Source organism: Ochotona curzoniae, unplaced genomic scaffold (assembly GCF_017591425.1).
Source record: "Ochotona curzoniae isolate NIBS_2020 unplaced genomic scaffold, NIBS_Ocur_1.0 scaffold_1852, whole genome shotgun sequence".
NCBI lineage: Eukaryota > Metazoa > Chordata > Mammalia > Lagomorpha > Ochotonidae > Ochotona > Ochotona curzoniae.
Window position 1 is genome coordinate 31,563,929 of NW_024467087.1, and position 17,533 is coordinate 31,581,461.

Consider the following 17,533-nt stretch of genomic DNA (forward strand, 5'->3'; position numbering starts at 1 on the left):
GTTCTCCTTGTAAAATGACTGTTCTACCTGTATCAAGAAGGAGTAGTACAGTTTCTGGCTGTTTGATTTTTCTAGAACAGAAGAGACTAGTATGGAAAAGAATGTTGGTGAGGACTTTGAGTGTGACTTCACAATCTGAAGAAACACTCAGGAACACAGTTATACAGCCAAGCGGCTTAGGTTGGAGCTGCACGAGGCAAGTGTTTTTTGGGTTTTTTTTTTTTTTTAGTCTGATCCCAAAACATTCTCTCATCTCTACCCACCCCACTTATGTCACAGAACAGAATTCTGTCCCAGAGTTGTCACAATACAGGAAAAGGAAGTAAATCTGGAGGGGTTAGTTAGAAAATCTCCTCTCATGCTGGCCTGTGAGGTTAGACACAGAAGTACAAACACAAAGATAGAAAGAAACACTAATTCGCATCCATGCTGATGCAGCCACAGGGTGAGAATCATTTCCATTCTTGGATCTAACTTTAATTCTGTTTTCATTTCTATTTTCCCCCAGCACAGTGAGGGGAAGTTTTAGCTCAAATCTTCCTAACTGGCCCTCAATAAGTCAAATTCTTACTTTGCCTTGTCTTGCTCCAATTTACCAGAAAGTGAAACCATAGCATATGAGTTTCATCAGTGTGTTTCATTTTATGGTTCACTTGAAACATTTTTATATTTATTGCAATTCTTGGTGAAAGGGAGGAGTAAAGGGAAGGGTGACAAAGGCAGGAGACTTGTCACTGTATTTACTGACACAAATAGGTACAATAAAAGAATATCTTTGAACATTACATATTTTACCATGAAATGAAGTGAAGAAAGATTCAGAGACAGAGATGTTCACACAGACAGAACCAGCAATGATGGTGGTTTAGCTATGTAGAAACAAATAGTGAGTTAGGCTCTCCTTGGGAGAGTAGAGTGATATGGGTTAACCGAGGAAAGGCTTAGATTACGAAAACAAAGTGTTCCCAGTGATTTCTCAGGAAGGGAATATGTAACTTGCTTGTCACCCATCAGTTATATCTTTGCAATGCCCTGGAGAGCTTACACTGTCTATGAAACACTGTACTGAACAACCTAACATGTCTTACAAACACTTGCCTCGTGGCGCCCCGGCCAATCTTGAGCAGCTTACTGCTTCCTTACATTTCCTTATCTCTGGCCACAGGCCCCAACTACACCATGACTTACTGATGAAGTTAGCCTGGCCAGTGAATATGGTGTACTGAAGCTCATAGGAGCTGATGCTGAACTCATCATCAGAGATCCAGTGGACTGTAATGGTGTCATGGGAGGCAGTACAGAGTTCCTCTCGGATAGATGGTGGGTTTGGGGCTGCAAGGAAAGGTGGGGAAAAAAGGTAAGGCAAACACATTCTTACTTCCAGAATTGTATAATGCTTAGCATTCCTGTATAACCCAACACCTCTTACAGAAGTTCCCTTAACAGAGCAGCTTTAGACTGTATGAACCTTGTATCTTGAAGCAAAGACCTGCGCCCTCAAGCTCCCCAAAGTAATTGTTGTTCCCACAGCAAAATACATCCTAAGCAAAGATATCAACCTGAGTGCTATAATGATTGTTCCAGCTGTCTAGTCTACCTGTATAAACATTTGCACAGTATTAGAGCAAAGTGGTCATATAATTTTCTCCTTACACGTCCCTCAATCTATTTCTTTTTGTTTCAAGGTAGGATTTGTTATAGATAATACATATATAAATGGCAATGGCGTCAAGCACAAATTAATGATCTCTATCATCTACACAATGGGAATCATAATAAATTAATTTGTTGTAAGCATTAATGATATAAAATTAATATAACTAGGTGTTTAAAACAGGATGACTGTGTTAATGAATTAATAGCTGCAAAGTTATTATGTGTATTTTTCTTCATTAAGTGGTCAATATAGAATCCTAAAGGTAGCCATCCTTTTTTAAAACAGGCTAATTGCATTCCTCATTTTCGAAAACAGCCTCCACAGCACATACTTTTTACCTTTTTCTAATTTAATACCTAAGTTGCCTTAAAGTCTTACAGGCGATGCCTGTGTCATATGAGACATTTTGTAATATTCCCTAACTGCCACTTGACTGTTCCCTTGTGGTTGACTTTCAAGTATGAATAGTATAATCTTCCTAATCCTAGAAAGAGTGGACAAATGATCATTTTCTTCCGTTACATGAAGTAAACTTATTTATCTAAATGGTAACTATATCATTTAAATATTATAAGAAAGATCTGTTATACATATTACCCATTTCATGTTATTTTAAAGTAAAAGCACACTGAAAGGAAAAATTAGGAAGGCAAGCATAGCATTTTCACACCTGTTAAATAGTCTAGCCCCTCCAGCAGTTTCTTTTCTCTGGAAAAATCTAAAGCAAAGTTTTCAAAGGCATCATTAAAATTGATGTCTGGAATCAGAACTTGAGAAGATGCAGTTGCCATAGCGACCCTGTAGAAGAAATAAAAGAACATATCAATATACATCAAAATAACTTTGCTCCTTATCCTGTGTTTAGTTACTAGTTGAACAAGGTGAAAAGAAATGACTGCAAGTCTTCATTCACTAAGTGAAAATATCATATCTGTTCTTTTCTAATGGAACAACCTCAACTTTAACCATAAGGAACCATTTAACAGTTACACCATATTTACTCACATATGTTCACCCCTCAAACACGTCGCTCCATCCTGTCTTAATTTGAACATGTAAATACAGCATTTTTCCCCCTCTGCATCATTTTCCATCTGGCAGGAAGCATCCAAACTAGACCTCTGAAGCCTTAGTAAAAGCAGTTTGAATTTTTTCTACCAGTTTGAGTGATTTTCCCTACTTTATTTTGCTAATCAACAGGCTAGCATACTAAGATAATAATATATTTTGGTAATCTTCTATAGTAATTGTATTTCATTTATTATTCTCCTACTGTACAATGTCATAATAATTTTCTATTCTCCAACTAAGCATCTTCAGAGTAAGGGCTATATTTCCTACCTCATATCTTACATGATCCCTAACACAATGTTGAATATACAGTGAAAAATAAATGTTGAATGATTTATTGAATGACTAACAATAACAAAGCAGCTTCAAATATTTAATGTGTATTCAGCACATACAAAGCACTATGAATGCATTTTATATACATTATCTAATTTACTATTTCTTATCATAGCTCTATATATTACACATTATTTCCATTTTGCAAATGAAAAAGTAGATACATTGAAATATTAAATTATTTACCCACAATTGCATAATTAATTATGATCAAAAATACAACTGAACCCATGTCCATCTAATTGTAAGATCTGCATATTTAATCAATTAAGACTGCTCCTTGCTTTCAAAAATGAGGTTTATTTTATACACTTCAGCAACTCCTCATCATGGCTACATACCAAAACCATCTAGGGGAGCTTTTACTAAAATATACATGTTTAAGTCCTGTGCCACATCTTTTGAATTACAGTCAGTTGAGATCCCTGAGAATTCAAATCACAGGACAGAAAAAAAATAAACTTGGTAACAATATGCAGGTTAGAGTGGAAGAAGCGTTGCATGAAGAAGACCAGCGAGGGAATGTTCATGGTGGACCAGCTGTGGGGATGAAGAGTTGAACAAATACCTTCCTCATGTATGTAAACCCTATCATACATCTATGAACAAATCTTGGCTGTTTCTGAAGGCAGAGTAAAAGCATCATCTTCAGGCCTAACACTGAATATCCAATCTTCCAGAATTTGGTGAGTAAGGAGACAATGACCTCTTTAAGGAAACAGTTAAGCCAAAAAACTGACTCAGAAAATTTCTTTCTAATCTCCCTCACCTTTTTCTCCACATCCATCCATCCATTCATCCATCCATCCATCCATCTAATATCTACTCAGGATAACTAATAGGCATTGTGCTAGGCAATAGAGATACACAGGGAAAACCAGTTTGTTGTGGTACTTGCAATGCAGCCCTTGCTCTTGCCCTCACAGAGCTCACAGTTTACAGACCTTAAACAGGTAATGTAAGCACCGCTGCTAAGGGAGTAGAACATACACAAGAGTTCTTCAGCATGGACTTGGGGGCTAAGGGCAATCCCAAACAAAGTTAATGTTAAGCCATGATCTACATCTAATGACTAGGAGTTAGATAAGCAGAGATAGTGTAGGGATGTGTGTGTGTGTGGGGGGGGGGGTTATGGGGGTTGGGGGTTATGTCCTTCTGGGCTAAACTCTGGAGAATGAGGCAGAGTCAAGAAGGGTCTGGGAGGCCAAATGGCAAACTTTGAATTTTATTTTAATAGTGGTGGGAATCATTGAATCATAAATAGAGATGTGCTCATCTTTAAGTTTATGTTTTGAGAAGAGTACTATGGCTGAAGTGGTCAAAATTGTGAGCAGGAAAATGTCTAATAATGAGCAAAAAGCAAAGTGATAACAGAAGGGTAAATAAAACAGAGAGTTAACTTGCAAGACATGTAAACAAGTGGTCAAAAATATTAAAAAGTCAAAAGAAATGTTAATTATGAGATAACACATAATAATTATATAAAAGCTTTCAAGGTATTTCTATTAAAATTTTTATTAGGATTAAAAATGATATACACTTTGGAGGTTCATTTTAATGTCAAATATGAAAACAGCTTAAATGTAATATTCTTGTGTGACAGCATCAACATTCTACTTTGTAACATTTTTGCTAAGGAATTCATTGAAGCACATGCATAGATACAACTATGAGGGCAGTCCGAACATCATAGGTAAGCTAATTATCTCACAATGCTGATTTAGCTAAGTAACATAATGTACATCAAAAGATGGAGTGTCATGAGATCACCAGAATCAGGTTTTACAATAATGTAATCCAATATTATGGCTTAAAATTTCATCATATACTAGGTTTAAATGTAAGAATAATACAGCACACATGGAATGACCTTATGTTTATTAAAAATACCCAACCCAATGTTAACAGTGGCTACAAGATTAAAACATTAAATGACAGAGTTAAAAATCACACGTGGTGGTATATATATATGCTCATGTTTGTCTTTCTTTCTTAAAGCAAGAAACAGTGTTTGCTATCTTTTGAAAAATAGATATATGTATATATATTTGTTTATTTTACTTGAAATTCAAAGTTACAGAGGGAGAGAAGGAGGAGACAGGAAACAAAGAGAGATAAAGAGAAAATCTTCCATCCACTGGTTCACTCCCTTAATGGTCACAAAGGCCAGAGCTGGGCTGATCCAAGGCTGCAAGCCAGGACCTTCATGAGTGCAGGGGCCCAAACACTGGGCCATCCTCTACCACTTTTCCAGGGCATAGCAGGGAGCTATGTCTAACGTGGAGTAGCTGGAACTCAAACTGGTGCCCATATAGGATGCTGGCATGGCAGACAGATTAGCGTGCTACACTACTGTGTCAGTCACAGTGTTTGCTCTCTTGCTGCAATCTGCCTAAGACTTGATCTCTATTAGGGACAATATAATGGCTAAAATTTCACTTTAACTGATACCTCAGTTTCTCTCTCTCTTCAGCCTTAATACAATGAAGAGTGTCAGGAGACAATGTAACACGATTTCAGAACCTGTCAGAGACCAGTGTGGAAGATACTTAGATTGTGTGCATGATTTTCAAATCATGCCACATAGATACACAAATTAGTTCACCCATGCAAGAAGCTATATTTGAGCCCATGAAGAGAAGATTAGACAGCTGAGAATTATTAACATCCAGATAGTAAAGCAAGCCCTGGTAGCTAAAGATTTTGCAACAAGGAGAATGTGTAGTAAGAGAAAAGAAAAGCTAAAGACAGGATCCTGAATAATAATAGCATTACAGGAACAGGTTAAGGAAGAGTTGCTCACAAAGACAAAAGAAATCGCACCTGTAGAAAGAAACCCAGTAGTGTTCATGGAAGTTAGGTCACAAACAATTTCAAGTAAAAATGATCAGAAAGGACAAAAGCTACTGAGAAACCAAATATGATAAAGCCAAAGAGTGTCTATTATGTTTACCAAGAAGGTATTTGTTTGATGGCTTTGGAAAGAACATTTTTCAATGATATCACTAACATTTTAGAATGTGAACTGTGTTTCAAGACAATTAAATACAGTTGTTTCCATATGTTTTATCTGCATTCAGGAAATCCCAGTGAAATGACAGTCTAAAATGACATAAGCCCACGAAAACAATGAGAATGGAAAAAGAGATGCCCATGACTAAGAGATTGTCAACAAATGTTTGGAAGATATAAAGGGATGCTGCGTCATAACCAGCAACAGACCAGAGAAAGCTGAATCAGGAAGCCAACAACATCAAGCTGACGGAGTGCCACAGAAAGTTGAAAGTTTGCGTGAGGAACAGTTAGGTCCCCAGATCCACTAACCAGAGACTCTCTTTTCCTCATCCTGGCAAGAGATGTGAGAGCTACTTTCTGCAGAGTTTTGACATTATACCAAAAGGAATGTTTAAATTCTCTGCTCTTTTTCCCTGTTTGGCTCCCTGAACGCTGGCAGGCAAGCTTTATATACTCATCTCACACCAAAAGCAGGGAGACTGGAGGGTTGCTTCCAAGTGAAACTGACCCAAGAGCAAAAAACCACAGACCCGATCCTTGGACTCCCCATAAAAAGCCAGCATTCTGACTTATAATTCTATAGCAAAGATCACCAAGCAATGAACAGCCCTCACCTCCTGTCAAGGCATCCATCTACCTTTTCCTGCTTCAATTCAAACAAGTAGCCAAAATCTTACTAGATACTTAGTGAAAGATAGTAGCATAAAAATGAAATTAGGAGAAAAGCAAGATAACTGGAGAGTTTAGAAGAAGACTTTAAAATGACAATATTTTCAGGGAGGCAAACAGTTTATATCCACCAAACAAGAACAGAATGCCAAAGAAGAAGAGAAGATCAAAGTGAATGAATATGCTGTTGAAATAATTTGGGGAAAAAATAGGGAAGGGGGGAGGGAGAGACGGGAGGGTAGAGTCTATGCTTCTAAACTTGTATCATGAAAAATGCGAAATCCACTCATTTTACATAAATTAAAAGGAGAATTAAAAAAGAATGGCTTTTTTGAGAGAATTATTTATTTTTTATTGGAAAGGCAGATTTGCAGAGAGGAGAGACAGAGAGAAAAATCTTCCATTCACTTATTTCACTTCCCAAATACCCTGACCACCTGGAGCTGAGCCAATCCAAACCCAGGAGCCAGGAGCTTCTTCTAGGTCTCCCGTGGGGATGTAGGATCCCAAAGGTTTGGGCCATTCTCTGTTGCTTCCCTAGGCCATAGGCAAGGAGGTGGGTGGGAAGTGAACATCCAGGACAGGAACTGGCACCCATATGGGATGCTGGCACTTACAGCTGTAGGATTAGTCAGGTTAGCCATTGTTCTGGGCCTAAGAACGAGCTCTTATAAATAAAAACAAAAATTATGGACTTAAAATTTCGGTAAAAAGATAGGAATAAAAATATAAATTAATACAGCCATTATGAAAAACAAAAGCTAACAATAGAACTACGCTATGATTCAGCAATCCCATTAATGGATCTATATCCAAGGAAACAGAACTCAACATAGAAAAGATATTTGTCCCCCTCCGCCATGCTGTAGTACTGTTCACAACAGCTGAGATACAGAAACAATGTAAGTGTCCATCAGCAGCTGAAATGAGTAAAGAAAATGTGGAATAAATACATAATGGATTGCCATTTACATCAACATCGATGCTCCTGAAGGACACTATGCTAAGGAAAGTTAAGTCACTTAAAGACAAACGCTGCATATGTTTAACTGCAGAATCTGAAAAAGTCACTCACACAAGCAGAAAGAGCAGAGCAAAATCATGAGTGGTAAGGAGTGAATACGGCGCAGATAGGCAAAGGGTACAGTGCTTCTATTAGAAGCACATTTTGGATATCTGTTCGTATAGTGATACCGATAGTCAACAGTAATACATTGCATATTTCAAAAATCTAGGAGTAAATTTCAAATGTCTCACCATAAAAAATAAGCTTGTTAGTAAGTGATGGATATGTGAATCCTCTCGATTTAGTCACTCTGTATTGTACAACATATATGAAAATGCCACACTGTATTCTGCTACTGCATGTAATTATTATTTATCCATAATAATGTTAATTTAAAAAATGTATTTATTTTTATTGGAAAGTAAGATTTATAGAGAGGAGACACAGAAAGATCTTCCATCTGCTGCTTCACTCCCCATGTGGCCACAATAGCCAGAGCTGAGCCGATCTGAAGCCAGGAGCCAGGAGCCAGAGGCTTCCCCTGGGTCTCCCACATTGGCACATGGTCCCAAGACCTAGGGCCTTCCCTGATTGCTTTCACAGGCCACAATCAGGAAGCTGGATGAGAAAAGGGGCAGCCAGGACATAAACTAGTACCCATAGGAGATCCTGATGCATGCAAGGCAAGGATTTCAGGCACTGGACTACCATGCCAGGCCCAATGATTTGAAGACAGCATGGCATAGAAAGAGGAAGAAACAGAATGAAGATCCTCTGGTTCACTCCCCAAAAGACTATAACAGAGTTAGACCAAGCTAAAGCCTGAGCTCCATCTGGTACTCCCACATGGGTGGCAACGGCTCCATCGTTTGAACCTTTATCTGCTGCTTTCTTGAATACATAACAGAAAACTGAATCAGAAGTGGAGAAGCCAGGACTTGAACCAGCACTCCAACAAAGAATGTGCGTGTCCCAAGTACTGGCTTAATCTGTGGTGCCACAATGCCCATCCCTCATTTTTTTGGAGAGTACAGATTTTAAAATGTAACTCATAGTCAAAAGATCAGGAAGCAAAATGACAGTAGATTTCACATAACACTGAAGATCAGAAAGCAATGGAGGCATGCCTCCACAATTACAAGGCAGTATTTCCAACCTATCAAGTATGACAATTGATTTTATAATGTTCACAAATGAAAATTTTCAAAAAATTTACTTCCACGTATTATTTAATAAACAGTCTTAATAAACAGTGGGAAAATTTGTTACAAATAATTAAGAGAGTAAAACTATAATAGGGAAGAGGAAATCCAGGCAGAACCTGGCGTGTACTCTAAAATTTACAGAACAGTGAATCCAGGGAGGCTAATTATCTGGCTGTGTAACAGAGAGTGCAGCATACCCGTGAACTAAAAACTTAATTGTAGAGACCTTCAGAGAAGTTCCTTCTAGTGTTCAACAGAATACTGATCAATACATGCATCTGAGGCAATTACACAAAGTTTTGTGTGTGGTTGGTGGGGGTAAGTTATCCAAAAAGATTAACATGAAAAATCCTTGGTGCTCATGTAGAGCCAGGAATAACGTCTGTTCTCACCAGCTAGACTGGAAAAATCTTACGATTCTAGGACACTGGGTACAGTACTCAGAGGGTTTCGCCTCAGTAGTGGGGAAAAAATGTAGACTAAACACTGCTGTCATCTCATCTGACAAATATTAAAATCAAGGCTTGAAAGGATCAAGTCATCTTATACAATAAACTTACTGTGTCTCAGAACAAAGACTACAAATATACATATATATACATATACAAATATATATGTATTTTTAAAGATTTCTTTCTTTGAAAGGCAGAGTTGGGAAGGGGAAGAGAGATCTTTCATTTGCTGGTTCATTAAAAAGTCTTCAATTGCCTTGGCTGGGTAAGGCTGAAGTCAGGAGCCTGGAACTCCATCCAGGTCTTCCATGTGCATGCAGGAATCCAAATAGTTAGCACATCTCTCACTGCTTTCCTAGGCACATTAGTGGGGAGTTGGACCTGAAATGGAGCAGCCAGAACTGGAAGTGGTGCCCATGGAATACTGGCATTGCATACATTAGCTTAACTCACTGCACCAAAATGACACCTCCAAGCTTAAAAATATTTATAGAAATACAAAATATACAGCAATTAACGAGAAAAATACAGTCTTGGATCCAATTAGAGATTATCAAAAATGCAAAGATTCAAGAAAATGCAACTCATAATGAAATCAATCAACTAGCTGAAACTGACCCAGACCTGAAACAGACGTTAGAATAGGGCAACGACATTGATACAATTTTAATAACTGTATTCCATACATTCAAAAAGTTAGAGGAAAGACTGAATATCTTTAGAGATATGGAAGATATTTTTTCAAAAGAAAAAGATCAAACTCCTTGAGATGAGAACTACAATATTTCAGATGAAAAAAATACACTGGAGAGGCTAATGGCAGATTAACAGTTATAGAAGGAAAGTTGTGGGCCCGGCGGCGTGGCCTAGTGGCTAAAGTCCTCGCTTTAACACGTCCCGGGATCCCATATGGGCACCAGTTCTAATCCCTTAAGCTCCACTTCCCATCCAGCTCCCTGCCTGTGGCCTGGGAAAGCAGTCGAGGACAGCCCAAAACTTTGGGATCCTGCACCCTTGTGAGAGACCTGGAGGAGGTTCCTGGCTCCTGGCTCTGGATCAGCATGGCACTGGCCATTGCGCTCACTTCGGGAAAGAATCATCGCAAAGAAGATCTTCCTCTCTATCTCTCCTCCTGTATATATATCTGACTTTGTAATAAAAATACATAAATCTTTAAAAAAAAAAGAGGGAAAATTAGTAAACATACAGATATACCAATAGGAGTTACCCAAAATGAAACACATAAGAAAAAACAAAAGATATCCCTACCATGGTAAAAATAGAGCATCTGTTGAGTATGGGATAACTTCGAGCAGCCTAATATGCGTCTAATTGGAGTTTCCAAAAGAGATGAAGGAAATGGCATTAAAAAAAAAACCACCTTGAAAGGCTGAAACTTTTTTCCAAATGTGCAGATGTCAATTGGTATTGTCTAAAACTCAGAAATTACAAATATCAATAAAAGGATTATTTAGGAATTAAGTCATGCCAATTGAAACACCTACTAGAGCTGAAATTGCTGAGCTTCATTATAAAATCTACTGTCACTAAACTCCCCTGGCTTGAGTCTTGCCTCTGTCCTTTACTGGTTGGACATTCTTAATCAAGTTACATAACTTCCTAGGCTCGTCCTGTGATTTTTAAAATGGGTGCAATAGAAGCATGTATCTCGGAAGATTTTTTAAGGATTTAAATGAGTTAACATCGCTTAAAATAATTCTCGATGATGATGACGACGGTGATGATGATTAAACAGTGGAATGAAGGATAAGGAAGGCTTAGGAATTTCTTGTACTGTGTCTTGTAGCAATGTTTTATTTTCTAATTATTCACAATATATCACTTCAATATAAACAAGTTTCAAAAATGAGTATTTAAGATATGAGTATTTAAAATATGAGTATTAAGTTAGGAGAGAGGAATTAGAACAGTTTTAACAAAATATGCTAGGGAAGAAAGTGAAGGACATGGTGATAAACAGGGGCTATGAGGTAGAAGAAAACTGTGGTTTGGGTTTTTTAATAAATGAATTTAAAAGCAATTGTAATATCAAACACACATAGGAATGGAAGAATCTGTCATTGAGAAGTTTATCATTTCCTATCTATGGTTATAAAATAAGGAGGGATCTGATAAGCATAAGCAGAAAAGTAGAAGGTTGAATTTTAAGGTGAGCACAAAAGATATGAAACTAGTCATTTTGAAGATGAGTCAAAAAAGAAAGCTGCTTAGAGAGAGATTCCAGGTCAGTACCAAGAGCCAGGGTAAGATCAGAAGTCATAAATGCATGATTCAGTAACACCATCACCACTGGTGATGTCATTTTCCCCAGCAGGGCTCTGCAACTGAAACACAGATGGTGCCTGACTTATGATGCTTCAACTTAACAATTCTTTGTCTTTAAAACGATGTGAAAACAATACACAAGCTGCAGAACCTATACCCAGAATTGGGGATTTTGACTTTATCAGCTAGCAAATGTAATATAATGTTTTTTGTTTGTTTGTTTGTTTGTTTGCAATTCTGGGTGTTGCCCATGGTTCCAGTCAGTTAGACAATCACAAGGGTAAACAACCAACCCTCTACAGCATGCTGTGTTGTTAAACTAGCATGTTCAATAGGTTAAATGTATTATATGCATTTTCCACCTTTTAACATTCCCAATTTACAATCAGCTCATCAGCACATAAGTCATGAAACATTTGTTATAGGAAAGGAAAAGGTGGGGATAGCTGAACTGATTCGGGCATGGATTTGTATCAGGTTGATGTGATAAAGGATACTAGTGGCTAGGGAACCAGGGATACTGAAAGGGAACAGCTGAAGTGAGAAATCACAGACTCAAATAAGCTAAGGAAAAACTTTTGAAATGTGTGCATATAAAGGGCCTTCAGAAAGCTCATGTAAAAACTATGCATGAATTTCAACAAAAATGTGCATCAAAATAAACATTTTCAATTCCATTTTCCACAAACTTTTTGACGTCTCCTCTTAAGTGCTGGAACAGACCCAAGGGACTTTAAGCTAGTCCTTTTTCCCAAAAGCAAGCATTTTCAAGCAATATAAAGAACTCACCTCTCAGCAATATTTTTTGCAGACTGTAGAAACCGTGCCTGGTCATTTTCTTTCAGGATATGCTCAGCTTGGTTGATGAGGACTGTTGACCGTTCAAGACATTGGCGGCAATTAGCAACCTGCTGTGCCAACTTTCTCAGTTTCATAACCTTAAAGGAGTTGGCACCAAAAAATAAAATAAGATAAAGCTTAAAATACTTAATTAAAAGCAATAAAGTAATATGAAGGATATCTGATGCAGTGCTTCCAAAAATAATGTTTATTAACATCTTACGGCCCCTAACCATTCACCTGTTCTCTACTAACCACTAAGTCTGTCTTGTAAATTCCGCCCATCTACAGGTCGCTCCCACTCAGTAATACACTCTCAATTATCTACTTCCTCTTTCTATTAATAACATTAATGTTCCTGATTGTAAAAGCAATGTACACTCCTTATAAAACATTTAGAAAATAAAACATACAAAGGAACCTCTATAACCCCCGAGATCACCATTGTTCACATTTTATTTTCTCCCTCCTATATATATAATATATATTATTATATATAATGTATATACAGTGTTATCTTTTTAAGAGGATCTACATTTCTGCATGTGTCTCTCTGTGTATCCATGCATACATGTACGTCCACAAATCTGTATTCTTATAAACTCCGATCCTGCATTAGATAGAACTACCCAGCATGACACAAAGTATGGATCATCACTCTATAGACTCTCATAATTTCTCAGGCTGCACACACAGCATGGGCTTATAATCACCAGCACTGGACAGAAAGCCAAAATCTAAAACTGTGTAACTGTAAGGAGGTCTACACCTAACTTTGACCAAAATTTTCAGTTTCCAGGCTAGAAAGCTGGGAGTCTTCTCTGACTCCTTTCTCTTTTGTATTTAATAAGTTGATGATTTCTATTATTTCCTTTCTAGTAACACTTATTATCTTCTTCCCTTATATTTGTGCTGCTGATACTGCTTCAGGTCTTTAACAATTTATACTAAGGATCATTATATAAGCCTCAAAATGTGCTTCCCTGCCTTCCATATCAACACATTCTTATCTACCTTGGACACTTTGGCCATTTCAATAAGGTTTTCCTCTTCCTAAGACAAGCATGGCTTCTCAATACCTTTCAGAGTAAGCTCAAAAGTGGATAATCACGGTCCTTCCAAAAGCATAGCTAATATTTCTACCATTTTCCTTTTTTTTCTTTTTTAAGATGTAGGATATTTCCAACAGGCCAGAATTGCTACCATGTTTATTAAAATCACAACACTAGCCAAACATTGCTTATTTGTCTCTCCCAGCAACCTCATTTTATCTTGCTGTTGTGATCCAAATTCAAACTGCAATCATGGGGATCAAATGCTGACATTTATAAATGTCAAGGTGTCCTGGAACACACTGAGGTACTATGTTTTACCTTTGTCTCTTTGATTTTGACAGCAATCATTTGCTTCCTTTGCTGGATGATTTCTACCAATTCGTCACATTCTTCCATGAGCTTTGCTTCATGCATAGCAGTATTCACCTGCCAAGAGAGTCCAGAATATTACACAGTGATTGCTGCCTTTGTCCCCTGCTGGTTCTAAAAGGTTCGGACTGACAGCTAAGCATGCACAACTTCTTCCATACCTCCCTCATAAGATCCACTCCTAGAAGAAGGGTAGAGATGATGATATTAATGATGCAAGGGCATTGAAGCACCACAGATAGGAAGCTCTCCGGACCTCTGGTAGATCATGATGGTTAATGGAAGGCTGGGCAGAAGGACAGATGAGATGGGGGCATGTTATTCCCACTGTGCAATTCCCTTTACTCCAGCACCCTGTCCTCCTGCTGTTCTTTTGGAATGAGGGTAAGGAGATTTTTGCATGTCAAGAAAAGTGAATCCTCCTCCACAGGCACAATAATAGTTAAATAACATTACAATAACACACGTCTACTGTCCTAACAAGAATATTTTCAGTTTTCCTTATTGCCTTCTAACTTATGAATCTATGAATGGGCAGATATATTTTCATGTTAAATATATGAACAGGCATGTATATTTTTTCACACAGTGGTCATTATGTTCTAGGAGCTATTTCTCACCTTGGGCTGTCCAGTATCTGAATATCTGAACTATTTTAGGACACTGGCTACATCAAAAATATTTTTCAATGTAAAATAAAAAAGCCACTTTTAATCATACTCTTTCCATGGACTGTTTCTTCCTACCTCTAAACCTACTGACATTACATGGTACAGAGCACCCAAGGGAGCTAAACGTAGGGCAGAAGATCTTTGTGCTGCCCAAGCACAAAAGGAAAAGAAGAAGAAAAAAATAACATCTGTTAAGTACTTAATGTCAAGCCCTTTATAAATGATTTTGTAGTTATCACAACTTATATTTCTGTTTCACAGGAGGGGAAACTGGGGTTTGGGAAATTATAGTGGCTACCTCGAAATCACTTAGCTAGTCAGCGGTAAAACCAGAATTCCAACCGAGTTCTGTCAAGTGAAACCCCTGGGCTGGCTGGGTGGGCAGACGAGGTTCAGATCCATTTCAGCAGCACACAGAGCAGTCACACAGGGAAGCACAATCACTCCAAGAGTCTAGTCAGGGATCACTCGAGCAGAGCTCTAGAAGGCTGAGGAATAGACAATGGGTTATTCAATAGCATCAAAACTCAAGGGGCTAGATGTGCTTCATTTGCAAGCTAAGGCTGCATTTATAGTCGATACGCTTCTTCAGAGGGTTCCTCTTCCTATCCCAACCCCAGAAAAATATTCATTGCTGGACGCTGTTTACCCCATCTCTCATCCACAAAGGTCCCATCTGGATAATTTTCTTTGCTACTTTACTAAAATGACATGTTTGTCACTGAGTGACAGCTGAATTTTGCTTTATTTCCACTTTCCAGGGAGTGAGCCATAATAAGCTGCTTTTCATTCTGAACCATTCAACTCTTTTTTTTCCTCAGAACTCTCTCCCTTTCCCTAAATGGGATCTACCTTTCCAAGGCAGATATCTTATCATGTTAAGGAACAAGAGATTTATCTAGTTCCCCCTGAGTCCCTGCTGACAGTATGTAGAAACTTAAGATACTTCCCTTCTATAGTTCCTTTTTGAGACTACTGCTGGTGCAGTACAGTACCTTGTTGTTTCATACTAACTTTATAAAGCACTCACTATATGTCAGGCACTGCCCTAATCAGATTATACACATCAGCATTTTCAAACCTCAACACAGCCCTGGGAGACAGATATTATCATTCTCTTTTGGCAGATGAGAAAACGAGTATACACAGACTCAGTGACTTGCTCAAGACTATCCGTCTAGTAGCAGCAGTGAAGGGACTGGGAACTCACACCTTTAACGCTTTCCTATACCACCTGTGCATCCTGGTGTACCAACATCTCTGTCTATAGTTTGCAAGATCATTATCTCTTTTGCATCATTCATCTTCATCCTCTCATCCCTTTCTCAGCCACTTCAAAATTCTAATTGCTTCTCCTAGAGTGCCACGTGCTTTTCAGGTTCTGTGTCTTTCCACAAGATTCTTCTCTTAACTTAGAAAGTCATTCCCATTTTCATTTACTGAACAAACATCTACTTATCCTTCAAGACTCTGCTTAATGATCACACTATTGGGCCCAGAGCAGTGGCTCAGTAGCTAAATGGTCGCTTTCCACAGGCCAGGATCCCATACAGGCACCAGTCCTGGTCCTTGCTACTCCATTTCCCATCCAGCTCCCTGCTTGTGCCCTGGGGAAGAAGCAGAGAATGGCCCAAAGCCTTGGGACACTGCACTTACATGGGAGACACAGAAGCTCCTGGCTTCAGATCGGCTCAGTTCTGGCTGCCACAGCCATTTGGGGAGTGAACCAGTGGGGAAAAGATTTTCTTTCTGTATAAAATGTGCCTTTCAAACAAAAATAAATAAATTTTCAAAATTTTCTTTAAATAACGACCTCATGGGCCTGGTGGCAATACCAAAGTGGCTAAATTTTCACCTTGCATTTGCCAGGATCCCATATGGGCATCGAATCATATCCCAGCTACTCAACTTCCCATCCAGCTCCCTGTTTGTAGCCTGGGAAGGCAGTAAAGCATGGCCCAAAGCCTTAAGACCCTGTACCTTCATGGGAGACCCAGAAGAAGCTCCTGGCTCCTGGCTTAGGATTGGCTCAGCTCTAGCCATTGTTGCCATTTTGGGAGTGAACCATAAGAAGGAGGATCTTTGCTTCCTTATCTCTGTAAATTTGCCTTTTCAATAAATCTAAATAAATCTTAAAAAAAATCATCCTGGAGACTGACAGACACATGAAAGCGGCAGACACAACACCAGCGGCATTTAGTGAGTGGTGATCTGAACTCAACCAGCAGCTGGAACTTCATCAGCAACCAGGTGGGAAGGGACGTTTACTGGGAGTTCAGGAGGTGAACCAAGACAAAGAACTGCCCATCCTACTGGTCTGTTTGATTTGACCAGGAGCAGAGACAGAGCAGCAGATCCCAGACAGGCAGTGTGTGGGAACAGGGTGGATTTCACAACCCAGTCCATACCCTAGAGCTGTATTGGCCGCCATTTTGTTTAAGGAGGCAAGGGCAATGGACAGTAGCACATGCACTGAGCTGGGAGTGAACTCATTTCTCGCTCAGTGAACTGCAACAGCATAAAATCCTACAGGTTCCACCCAGTATAGGTCTGGGCAGTCCCTAGACCTGGCAGGCAACAGATCAAGAACTCTAGTAGTGATACATCTACTATGTAAGTATGGTGTGGCAAAGGCTTTAAGACTTGAGAGACAAGACGGGCATGCGCTGAGCTGGGTGAGTTAGCTCACTAGTCCCACACAGAAAATAATACTGACTATGCCATCGTATAGGTAAAAAGAGGTCCGTGGAACCCTCACACATAAGAGCCAACAGGTTCCAGCAAGATCAGCAAGATCAGCACCACCAACAACCTAGTTATATAGGACACCTGGTGTCTTCCCTAATTCCTGGGATCTACACCAACCAGAAGTGGAGAAGGTTGTACACACAACAGGGCAGC

The 17,533-nt window shown here is 38.8% G+C and overlaps 1 protein-coding gene across 2 annotated transcripts in view; it reads right to left on the bottom strand.

Annotated features, from left to right (window-relative positions):
- MID2 (midline 2) overlaps positions 1 to 17,533 on the bottom strand; it is a 96,970-nt gene that overhangs the window by 13,553 nt on the left and 65,884 nt on the right. Inside the window, exons 4-7 of one of the 2 annotated variants that reach the window (XM_041000116.1) lie at positions 13,911 to 14,018; positions 12,487 to 12,635; positions 2,328 to 2,455; positions 1,099 to 1,332 (exon numbers count right to left, since the gene is read on the bottom strand). In XM_041000116.1, coding sequence (XP_040856050.1) covers positions 1,099 to 1,332; positions 2,328 to 2,455; positions 12,487 to 12,635; positions 13,911 to 14,018 — 619 coding nt within the window. The remainder of the gene's footprint in view (positions 1 to 1,098; positions 1,333 to 2,327; positions 2,456 to 12,486; positions 12,636 to 13,910; positions 14,019 to 17,533) is intronic. The other variant, XM_041000117.1, reaches the window with a different exon arrangement.